Source organism: Leopardus geoffroyi, chromosome B4 (assembly GCF_018350155.1).
Source record: "Leopardus geoffroyi isolate Oge1 chromosome B4, O.geoffroyi_Oge1_pat1.0, whole genome shotgun sequence".
Taxonomy (NCBI): domain Eukaryota; kingdom Metazoa; phylum Chordata; class Mammalia; order Carnivora; family Felidae; genus Leopardus; species Leopardus geoffroyi.
The window spans coordinates 38,470,222-38,482,776 of record NC_059341.1 but is presented as its reverse complement, the minus strand read 5'-3'; the positions used below and the strand labels follow the sequence as shown (position 1 = coordinate 38,482,776).

The 12,555-nt window shown below is 44.0% G+C and overlaps 1 protein-coding gene across 8 annotated transcripts in view; it reads right to left on the bottom strand.

Moving 5' to 3' along the window:
- Positions 1 to 12,555, bottom strand: part of PRMT8 (protein arginine methyltransferase 8) — a 97,778-nt gene that overhangs the window by 11,693 nt on the left and 73,530 nt on the right. For all 8 annotated transcript variants that reach the window (XM_045467153.1, XM_045467159.1, XM_045467155.1 and 5 more), the window contains 2 exons: positions 12,241 to 12,328; positions 4,646 to 4,761 (listed from right to left, as the gene is read on the bottom strand). In XM_045467153.1, coding sequence (XP_045323109.1) covers positions 4,646 to 4,761; positions 12,241 to 12,328 — 204 coding nt within the window. The remainder of the gene's footprint in view (positions 1 to 4,645; positions 4,762 to 12,240; positions 12,329 to 12,555) is intronic.

Below are 12,555 nucleotides of genomic sequence, written 5' to 3'. Positions count from 1 at the left end.
AGAAGGAAGAAAGAAAAGGGAACAATAAGAGGTAAGAATTTTTCAGTTCTGGCCAGGAAATGGAGAGCACAAAGAACTAATAATTCTAACAATTTCAGCTGGGAAGTGGCTGAAAATCAATGTTGCGTGGGGAGCAAGTATAATGAAAGACAGTTTGCAATATGCTGTTCTTTTCTGTGTGAAGGATGCTGACCTGCTATTTGCTGGCTCCAATGAGACAGGGCCAACCTTCCAAGGGCCCTAGAGGCATCCAGACAGCTTTCAGAGGTCTAAGAAAGCTTCCCATTGTCGGGGGTGTGTAGCAAGGACCTCTGTCCTGAAGACTTTGTAAGAACCAGACAGATATCTGTGTGCCTGGACTGGTTCCAAGGGGCTCTCCTGAGACCCAGATGATAGAATACGTTGGGGATAATTAGAAGAGGGGTCTGAAGGTGGGGAAACAAGAGCAGGGAAGACACAGAGTGATGTAGCAGAAATGGTTTTTATCTCTACATATTTCTAGGATAAATAAAGGAAAGGCAGATGCAAAGCATCCCAAGGCCCTTAAAGAGAAGTCCTGCCTCCAAGGGGGTGGACAAAGGAAGAGGTGCAGTCAAGGGAGAAGGTCAGATAAGAGTCCTATTGTGGTCTGGGGTGTGCAGCCATCACATCCTCTGATGGAAGCTGAAGCTCTGACCTATTAGTTGGGAAGAGAGTGGAATGCAAATTTAGGGGGATGGGGAGCTCCTCAGTGATGTCACCTCATCAGTTTTGCTGTGCTTCTGGAACCAAGGATAGGGAACAAGAATTAATGGGACGGGAAGCCCTGGGTTGAGCATGTAGAATTTGATGGGATTAGAAAGCCAGTCTCCCTTCATTCAATGCAAGAGCTTCTTTGGTAGCATTCCTGGGAAGTGGCCCTCTGATGCTTGCTTGGACACCTTCATGGATGATGTATTCACTACCTGCCAGGCAGCTGATTCCATTTCCTGACACCTCCAATGCACAGGTCCCTCTTCTAAATGAGTAAGGAGAGTACACACCAGTCTCTGTAACTTCCACCCATGGAATAAGTCAAATGTCTATTCTAGCTCACATGGGCCCCCTGAACATTTTCTTCTCCAGCATAAACTGTGTCTTCTTTCTTATTCACTTTGCATGAGTCATGATTTCTGACTCTGTCACCCTTCTTGTTTGGGACATACTTCTAGCAGCGTCTGATCTCAAAGACCACACTGCTGGCTCAGACTTCACTCTGGCAAAGCCACCTCCCCCCACCGCATCCTGCTCATGTTCCTTTTTTCCTTTTGTCCTGGGAACCGAGTGTAGGGTCATCCATCATATGTCATCCTGTTAAGTTTGGGTCATTGCTCCTTTTTAAACCCAGCACCTGTTAGTCATGACATTCATTATCCCTCTGGTCACGTATTATCCACAGTTCTTTCCAGCTCAACAACTCAGAGCAAAACGTGATTAACTGTATCTTTGTTACTGGCATCAGCACAGTCCACCAGGCTCATGGTACTACCATCTCTTTCTTAGCCAGGGCCAGACAGCCAGGCTCCAGGCTCTTTCCAAGGTTCTTGTTATCTTTCTCTCTTGGTCCCCTGCCTCCAGCCTAGCCTGGCCTTTCCGCCGTACTTCTGGCTCATCTCAGCAGCCTGGCCCCCACCATGAGACTGGAGCCAGAGCAGGGGATGCCCATTATTGGTCTGTGTACCCATGCTGTGTAACCTAGCACCTGACACCTCTCAGTCTTCTCCTTACAGGTCTCCCTGCTTGACAATGTTCCTGCCTACCTCCCCCAAACCCCACCCCAGACCTTTCCTCTAAAGCAACCCACTAATCTCTCAGACCCATTCAGACTGTGCTGCTCCCTGAATCCAAACCCTTCCATGACTTTTTATGGGAAGACCTGGGAAGTAGGCTCTGTGACACATTTGGACCAGGCTCCTTTCTCTTGTCAACTATCTCATTTCTTCACCACTTTCGGGGCACACACACACACACACACACACACCACACCCGTGGATCAGGAATTCCACCTCCACAGGGTCCTCCTCTCAGACATGCATCAACCACTGTCAGCTATCCTGTGTTAGCTGACAGTGTTCACTAGGTCCTACAGACATTTGCATCTTAATAGGGGCTTCTGAAGGAACAAAAGCCTTCAAGACTGAAGTAATGAAGCTATACATTAGAATGAAGACAATGGAGGCAGTTGGTCTTTTGGAATGGGGGCAGGGCCATCTGCAAAGGTGGCCAGCTGCTCTGGGCTTTGGAGACACAGAGGCCCCTCTGGGCTCAGGCCCACCCTCCTATCAGAACCAAAGCCTACAGAGCCAAACCCGGTTACTCTGGCTTCCTAGATCCCAGAGCCCCATGCTGGAAGGTTTCTGTCGTCCTGCTGCAGCAGTATCTCTGACACCCCAGGAGGACTTGGCCTCCAGCAACCCCCATGAAAGCTCCATAGGTACCAACTACTGAGAAGAGCCCCTGGCCGCCATTATCCCCACCACTAAATAATGTTACAAATGGATGTCTCAGAGCGGAGGTCTGGTCAAAACAGAGTCTTAATTATAATAAAGTGTTACACTCTAAAACGTTAATAGCGATGAAAACAGCAATTAAGTGTGTGAAGAAGGGCAAGTGTTTTCCCAACAGGCTTGACAAAATGTTGCTTAGCACATTAGCAAGAAAGCTGACGGAGGGGCTCTCTTGGTTGCAGAAGAAAACACAGACAACTCTTATCCTTCTCAGAAAAGAGAGGAAAGAAGGTTACTGCGTGGGGATGGGGCAGGACTTCAGCACAGAGCTCCAGGCTCGACACACACTCATAGCCACAAGGAGTTTACAGGAGTGTGTATAATGCCCTCACCGAGTTTGTTTACTTTGTCTCTGGCTGCACTCAGGTATAACCAGGTGAAAGAGTCTTACTAGGAGAGGGGAGAAGGTGGTGGGAAGGCAGAGTGGCCTAGGAGGTGGGGTGGGGGTGAAGAATCATGTGCCTGTGACCTACAGAAGCACAGTGTCCACACCCACCCCACCCCACCAAAGGCAGAAAGCAACCTGGGGCCCAAGCACAGTAAAGGAATTATATCTTCAAGCTGATTCCATTACATGCAGGTGCCTAATGGTTACATATAGCTGCTACATGTCATTTGGGCAAATTCAGTTGTACCAGTAGATTTCTATCTATTCTACAGTACTTACAAAAATGTTTTGTGCTATGGGTGGGCTTATTTGGGGGTGCACTTTCCTGCTTCTTCATTGGGGCAGGGAGAGGGAGAGGCTTCAGGGACAGAGGGGCTGGTAGGAAATAACTACAAGAACACGTTTGCTTGCAATCAACCCTGCCTGGACTTGGAACGGACCAAGTTAAGAAGTAGTGAGAACACCATCAACAGAGGGCCCAAGACTTAGCTCCCAGCCACACCTCCTAGGCAGGATGTTACAAGAGGGAGGCAGCATCTGATGAGTCTCATCTGTGTGAGGCTCATCTAGTTTTATTTGTCCTCAGAGGTCCTTTCAAAATGCCACAGTGACACTATGGACCAAGAGTTATGGTTCTTCTTAGGAAGACTGTGCCCAGGCACGAAGGACAGTTCTCCCTTGGCAAAGCAGTGGTTTACATCAGAATTTCAGAAACCTCTCCTCATCCCCAGTGGCCCTATACTCTTCCCCTTTATCCATTGAAAATGCTGCAGGTCTCCAGCTGAGTACTCCCAGACAGGAAGTGACATGTACAGGACCAGAGCAGGCAAGTATGTTTTAGCAAGATGAGGGCTGCATGGGCCAATGAATACTTACAGAACGAACCCAGATTTTTAAACGAAAAAGTTAACTTCAACCATATGAAAGTGATGTCTTTCTAGATTTTAAAAAACAAATATCAGTCATTTATATGGTTCAACATAATATATTAGCATATATAAATGCAAATACTTAGAAAAGGGGCTGGAAATGTCAATACAATGTGTAAACAATATTACCTCCAAGAAGTGCATGGGGTTGAGAAGGAGGAGAGGTCAAGGGGAGCTTTTGGTTTTACTCTATCAAGTTTGATACATTTGAATATTTAATCATAAGAATGCACTAAGGATCGGTGTGCTGAGGATGCTGACCAGCTGCTCATCATATGCACTGAAGAAAGCCTTGTAAGAAAAGCTGTTAGAGCCTGTACAAACAAGACTACTCAGGAAGGAGGTTGAGTAGCTCTGTCTGTCTGGGTCACATGTAGACTTGGAGATGGGAGTATAATGAAGATTATAGCAGATTTAGGTATTGGATTTCTTTCCTAAGAGGGCCATCCACCTGTGAATGGAGTAGCTTCCCCAAACCTGAGCATACCCTCCTGCCTCTCCTTTGATGCCTCCTCCCCCACACCCTTCCACTTGCATCACAAAGGGATATAAACTGATTCCTTCCCCTCAGCTGTGCCACCGTGGAGTCCAGTGGCTCTCTCTCTGGCTCTGCTCAGTGTGAGCACCTTCTTGTGACAGGCAGTAACGTTGGGATGCCAGAGGCTCCGGCCAAGGTGGCCTTGCCTCACCAGGCAGGGGGTGTGCAGGAGCTGGTATTGCCTTTACTTAAGGCCCACAGCTTTCCAGGGTGGCACAGCTGGATTCCCAGCATGCTTGGGCCCAAGCAGAATGAGTCTGCAGACCTTTATTAAACAGGCATTGGTCACCACTTGCTTTGGATCCACGATGTCCACCAGGGGCTCCTTCATGGCGACATCCCGGATACAGGTCATATCAAAGCCATAGACATTCTCCCACCCTGTGAAAACAGAGTGAGACATGAGGGCCAGCAGCAGGACCTCCAGAAGTATTCCCAGCTCTCCTGAATACTAGAGCACAGCATGCCCAAGAGAGCAAGGGACAGCTCATGTTCCCTGCATCAGAATAGAAAAATTGCTTGTCTGGGTGGAGAGCTAGTCAGTATGTACAGATCTCACTTGATGGTTAGGAAAACTAAAGATCAGAGGGGCTGAGAAACTTCTCTATGGCCACACAGCTAGAATATCACAGGAAGCTAGTCTTCCACAGGCCAAGACCAGAATCCAAATTGCCTGACTCTTCCTGTGTCTACTTTCCTGTCCCTCCCTCTGAGCCAAAAGAGTCTCCTACAAAGTCTTATTTGCCATTGACGTTTCTATCTTGGTGCCTTTGTTCAAGCCATTCTGCATACTTAGAAGACCCATCTTTGTCCCTTCTCCTGACGTCACCCACCGAACCTTTAACAAAGCATGAAGAAACGTGGGCTCTTAAAATGGTATAGGCTAGTTTGAATCCCAGCACCACCACTTACTGGCCAGGGCCTTGGGCTAATTCCCTAACCTCTCTGAACCTCAGTTTTCTCAACTGAAAAATGAAAGGGGAGAGTGGGTCCATGAACGTCTTTGCCTTTCTCATATGCCATGATGCACTCACTAGGAATCCATCCCATAAGAAATAAGCCCCAAGTAGTGCACAACCATCCCAATGGTGCTCATTGGCCCCTTGTAGCTGCTCATAAGGTGCTTTGAGAGGGAGAAAGATGTAGGGTGCAGGGTTGGTGAGTAAATGAATGCACATCTAATGGCCTAAGATCATCCTTAAATGGTGATAATCATTGCTACCATTGATTGGCCACCTAGCTCAGGCTAGACTCTTCATTTTTTTATGTTTATTTACTTATTTTGAGAGAGAAAATGCAAGCGGGCAGAGGGGGAGAGAGAGGGGGAGAGAGAAAGAAATCCCAAGCAGGCTCCCGAAGTGGGACTCCATCTCATGAACCCTGAGATCATGACCTGAGGCAAAATCAAGAGTCAGACACTTAACTGACTGAATCACCCAGGCACCCCTAGACTCTTCATTTAATATACCCAGCAACCTCAAGGGGATACTTCTATCTGACAGTCAAGGAAACAGGCTGGGAGAAGTTGGCATCTGGCTCACACACAGTATCTGGGCCAAGATCACACTCAGAGAGATGGTGGAGCTAAGGCTCACCCCAGCTTCTCCCCTGACTCTTCAGCTGCAATGACCCAGTTGTGACAGCAACCAGGAATGCAATTTCCTTTCCTTGTACTGCAGAGGGTGGCCTAAGCAGAGATTTTAGTTACTGAGCAGCTGAATTTCATTTGTCTGTTTATTCAGATGAGTCTAGAAATGCATCAAAGTAAAGATGTTTTTCTCAAAATCTTACGGGATTAAGTTTCCTTTTAAAATGTGCATCAAATAAATGTTACCTTAAGGAACTATGTTTCTGTATGTTTAGGAGAGAAGGTGTGTGAAGAGGGAGGTGGGGACGGTCAGCTGTGCCTCTTTGACTCTTTTCTTTTTTTTTAATTTTTTTTTTCAACGTTTATTTTTTTATTTTTGGGACAGAGAGAGACAGAGCATGATCGGGGGAGGGGCAGAGAGAGAGGGAGACACAGAATCGGAAACAGGCTCCAGGCTCCGAGCCATCAGCCCAGAGCCTGACGCGGGGCTCGAACTCCCAGACCGCGAGATCGTGACCTGGCTGAAGTCGGACGCTTAACCGACGGCGCCACCCAGGCGCCCCTCTTTGACTCTTTTCTAAGGCACACAAAGACCTTCCTCAGGGAGAAGAGGCAGAGAAAATAATCATCTCCCAGAGGACAAGCCCTTGTGAATTCTGGCTTGAGGATAAGATGTCAGTCATATACCATTAAATCACCTAAGGTTGGTGCCAAATTCCCAGTTGGAATTTACTTTTGGAGAAGGAAACTGTTTGGTTGGCAATGGGACATGTTTCAGAGAAGACCCCCTTCTAGATTCTGGAAATAGCTATCTGTCCTCTCTCCAGACAAAACATTTACACTAAACACGCTGCCTTCATGTAAAATCCTTCCTTAAGGAACCTGCTGCCATGTTCCTGCTCCTTCCTCTCTCAGCCCTGCCTTAAGCTGAGGTGTAGGGCAACTGTTGGGCAAATATCCAAGAAGTCTCTGTGCATAATGGTTAAAGGCTTAAGTTTCAGAGTTCAAATCGAGGCTCTGCCATATATTTGCTATGTAATCTCAGCGAAAATTTACCTCTCAAAGAGTTGGTTTCTTCTTTAAAATAGAGATTATTATATAATTACAATGACTCTATTTGGTTGTTATGAGGTTTAAATGTGATAATATATGCAAAGTGCATAAGACAATGTCTGGCACATAGAAAGCTGCTGATACATAATAGTTGTTATCATTATGTGGCTTGAGCTCTGGGCTTTGCCACCATCTCAGCTGTGTGACCATGGACAGATCAATCCTTTTATCTAGGCTTGCTTGTAAAAGTGAGGAGTTTGGTTCAGTGCTTCTGTGCTCCAAAATCATCTGGTACACTTTTTAAAAATACAAATTCCTGGGCCCAAACCAGACCTACTGAATCAGAATCTCCAGATTTGGCATCGAGGAAGCTGGGATTTTACAAATCTATATAGGTAATTCCAACCAGAGTGTGAAAAACTTTGTGTTAGATGATCTTTAAAGGCCCATGCAGTTGTGAAATGATGAGCTTAATGTCTTATGCTTTTGTGAAACCTTTCCTAACCACTCCCAACAATGGGACTACTTCTATATTCTCAACACCTATAGGCCAGCATCTAGCACAATACAAGTGCACAGATAATGCTTTTTAAATTAAATTTAATTCCCAAATATTTAATGTCTACATTGCTTTGCAATGCCCAGTGTTTCAGTTACTTTTTCAGAGGTTAATTCCTATTTTTCTCCCCAGCTAAACTACCCTGTCTTCAATTATTCAGGAGAAAGTTCATCCAGGACATTAGATTAGTTTTCTCTTCTTTCTGCTAACCGTTCATTTCCCACTAGCTCCTTTAATATATGTGGCTCAGGGATGGGACAACAACAAATCAAATAAGTTTGTTTTTTGCTGCAATTTCTTGTCTATTGCCTGAGTGTATGTGGAGTGAGGGCTATTGTCTACCCAAAAATATTGTTATTAATTTTCTTATTTAAATTGAAAAAAATAACATCAGAAAGACCTGTGAACTTTTGTTAATGGATTAAAAACCAAACTCTTGAAAAGGACTTCCCTGTGGTATAATGAATGCAACTAAGGCAACAACAAAGCCCAGACCTATCATCATTACAGACTACATTGACTCAAATTTCCACTTTAACAGCCTGACAGAAGAAAAAGCATACTCTTTTCTGGGCATAAATGCTGTGCATCTGTCTCTATTGTGCCTTTACTGACAATGCCCAGCATTAAGAAAAAATTACAAGGTGAATGATAAAGGAAAAAAATATGACCCATAATCAGAAGAAAATAACAGTCAACAGAACCAGACTTAGAGACAGCCCAGATATTGGAATTATCCAATGGAGACTTTAAAGTACCTATAATAAGTATGTTAAAGAATCTAATGGAAAAACATGCATGAACAGATGGAGAATTTCACTGGTGAGACAGAAACTAAAAATGAGCTGATGGAAATGTTAGAAATGAAAATCACATATCAAAGAAGAAGAATTCTTTCAATGTGCTTACTAACAGAATGCAGACATCAGAGGAAATAATGAATAGACCTCAAAATAGATCAATAAAAATTACCCAAACTTAAATACAAAGAGAAAAATAAAAGAAAAAAACATATATAACACCCAAGATCCATGGGGCAATATCAAACAGTATCTAATATATGTGTAATTGGACTCCCCGAAGAAGAGAAAGAGAAATCAGGCAGAAAAAAATATTTGAAGAGATAATGACTGAAAATTTTCCTAAATGAATGAAATCATCAGCCCACCAATCCAAGAATGCTATAGAATCCCAAGTGGGATAAATACAAAGAAAAACTCACATAGACACATCAGAGTCAACCTGATGAGTATCAAAATAAAGAGAAAATCTCAAAAGCAATTTGCAGAAAAAGAAATATGAAGCACTAGAGAACACATTTTACATTTCATTGGAGAGAGCTGTAGCTACATCCTCCTTTCCCACCCTGGCCCCACGACTTGAGTTTCTCTGCTAGAGCTAATGGGGCTGCCTCAGAATGTGCTCAGAGATAAAAAAAAAAAAAAAATAGAGCAAGTGCCATGAGGTGCTAATTACAGTTTCTCTTCTAGACAGAAGGGAAAACTTTCATACATTTCAGTCTCTCAAGAATGGAATCAACTCCTTCTATAAAATCAGAGACAGCCAGAGGATAGAGCTCTGGATGTTGGGGGTGAAGTTGGAAAAGAACCCCATGGAAAGCAACTGAGTCCTCCAAGTGGTCCTGCCTTTCAACCCTCCAGTAGCAGGCACCACTGACTCCATAGGAGGCCTTCCTTTTCATCTTCTCATGAGTCAGAAAGCTGGTCCCCATGTCTCTGACTCTCAGTAGGTTGTAGATTCACGTATTGGGTGAGGTTCATGTATTGGCTAAGAAATCAAGTACAACACTGACCACATTTCCTTCCAGTTTTAAGATTCTATAAATCTCGATAGCAGAAATGTAAAAATAAATAAATAAATGTTGCTCCTTTCTTGGGGTTAAACACTACACCTTGAACATTCCTTTACTATTTATTTTCATTCCTTTATTTGTTCATTCATTCACTCAACAAAATATGTACTGTGAGTCTAGTACATGCCAATCATTCACTTCTCTTTTTGTGTGTTCTCTAGCAGTTGATGAGCATATTGAAGGCAACTTCTGTGTTTCACTCATTCTTGTGTTTCCGTGTTGCATGTGGTTGAGAAAGGAAAGGAGAGAAGAAAGGAAAGGGGAGGGAATAGGGGATAGGAGAGGGAAGGAGGGGAAGAGGGGAGAAGGGAAAGGGAGGGGCAAGGAGGAAGCTGTTTTGTAACAATTTACTTTATGAAAGGGTCTAGGCTGGTCTCATTCTCCTGCCCCACTTTAAGATTTTTCTTTTTTAGCTGGTTCTTGAAATTTGCTTACAATTGTTCCCTTAGCAACCAGCAACCTTTATGCTTTACTTTTGATTTAGAACTCAGAGTAACCAAAATCTCTGTTTATTTGAAACAGATTTCTAAACGGGCTCACTTCCTTTACTAAAAACAAAAACATATCATTAAAAAATTTTTAAATGGAAAACTTCACAGTGTTTTAAATTTTAAATGTATGTATGATTTTTATTTGGGGGGGGGTTGAGGTTTTTTGGAGGGGCAGAGGTTGGATAGAAGACTCCAGCGCAAACATTTTATGGGAAAAAAGGAGGCTGATGTAATTTTTTTTTCCATTCCCAGAAGCTATGAAAATTGAAGTGAGCAGTGTGAGATTAAATCACATGATCTCCAGTCCTGGACTAGCATCTGAGTGGCAGCAATTGCCCTCTTGCACCTCCCAGGGTCTGCCCAGGGTCCTCTCCAGCTCCAGCTGGCTCATTACAACATGCATATGCCACAGGTTCCCAAACACAATCCAGGGGAAGGAAGAGGGCAAGGTATGTTTGCTTTTAAACCATGAAAAAGTTCCTTAAAGAGCTGTGCCCTGGGTCAGGACTCAATAAATATTTACACATAAGAATGAAGAATGCACCTGAAGTTTCTCCTCAAAACACTATTCAGTATAGTTACACAGCAAGAACTCCAAAAGCTGCATTATAATGCAGCTCCAGGGCAAAATATGCCCTATTTTACATGCATTTGATCAATGTTCACTGTTGAGTTGTTTCTGCAATCTACTGTGAGAGCACACCTGTCCTACATTCAGAGCCACCAGAGGCCGACAAGCTTGGCAGTCAGTCTTGCTTGCCAGAGCTACAAACAAGAAGGGGCTTAGTGACATGTTCAAAGCCTAGGTCCAGTCTGGTGCCATATACCACCAAGAACTGTCACATCCTTTGATATACATCATTTCACTTAATCCTCATGGTGCTAGTGTATGGGATTGGCAATATAATCTCTGAGGTCAAAGGGGTTAGAGAATTTGTTTCCAGTCATCCAGGTAGGATTTGAACCCAGGGCTGACAGTCTTTGAATCATGATCATCTAACCTAGGCCACCCTCCCTCTCATTGCTCATAAAATGTTAGAAATGACACCAGACTGGCTGAAGGCAGAGGCCATAGAGCTTCAAATAACTGTCCCATTACTGTCTTCTCCTGGATCTGGCTCTGATGTTATATTATCATCAAATGTGATCTCTGTTTTGATGTTATATTTCCAGAAGGGTTTGAACATACACACACAAATATTCACATTCCATAGCACAGTCCAACTGAGGTATTGTTGGGCACTAGCAATACTTAGATGGCAATTGTGTGAATCAATGGAGCAGTACTCTGTCAAACTCTGGAGTCTCTGCCTCCCAGGGCAGAAGGCGTTGAGCATATGTTCAGTCTGTGAACCCTTCCATGGTAATCTTGCCAAGGAGGGTTTGTCCACTGCAGGGGTAGGAACCGCAGGTCTACTGACTCCATCACTCCGTGTGGAGTTTCTGCCTCATGCTTGGGGTTGGATCATGCATGTGCTTGCCTGTGTGAGGGGTTCTTTACTCCTTTGTCATGTTTAGCTCTGGTTGAGGAGACATGGCCATTTCTAACTTACAAAAACACATTTGGAATAAGCTTGAAGACCTAACTTGTGTCACCAAGAAATGCTACCCTCTAAATTGAAAAGAACAAAGCATCCCTTTTGGACCAGATAAAACATTGGAGAGGTTGTTTGTTTTTTTGTTTGCTTGCTTTTTTTTCCCTAAGAGAACAAGGTTTCGGGTGATAAAGCAGTATAAATATAGGTTTAGATATGAGACGCCCAACATGCACACACACATATGCATGTACCCATGTGCACACACACAGTTTCCATCTCTCCCCACCCCCACTGTTGTCCATTCCCCCAAAAGAACCTCAAAGAAGAATTTGAGTAGCATGGAGACAGGATTGAGAATGGTCGACCTGGCTAGGAATCTGCCGTTTCTGACCCTCTGTGGTGGACTTTTGAGATAACTGAACCTCCACAGGATCCTAGCCAGCTGGCCTGATGTGCTCTGCAAAAATCAGCTTCAGCTGCTTCGATTCATTTTTCATTCACATTGCATTCATTCTCTCAGTCCAGGATATGTATCTTATACCAGCTGTATTGCTTATTTTCTCTCTGTAGACCTCCCACCCTTGGGACTAGAAGAAAACATTTAGAGAGAAGAATCCAGAATAAGTCACAGGTAAACTTCTCCATAGGCATAGCAGCTATATTCATGAGATCAGATGCTCATCTCAGGGCCAATGAAGTGTCTCCAACCCCAAATGTACAAAAAAAAATATCCAATGAAAACTTAAAAGGTGACTTACAGTGGATTTTGAAGTCCTTGTACTGTCTGTCTTCAATTGCTACCACGTACAATGCTGCCCGGTCTGGAAACATAAGCCCTCCAGGTTTCTGTTGATGAATTGTGGGGAAATGGGTCTCGTAATCTATTCACCTGACAAAGACATCACATTTTGAACTGCACATAGAGTCACCAGACAGGCACCCCCTTGCCAGCATTTCTCATTCAGCAGACTGTCACCTTGGCCAGGGTTAGGGTTAGGATGGCAATGCTCAGTTTTTCTTTGGGAACTAGGAGAATTTGAGGGACTTAGGTAGAGTTAATAGAACAAATGAAC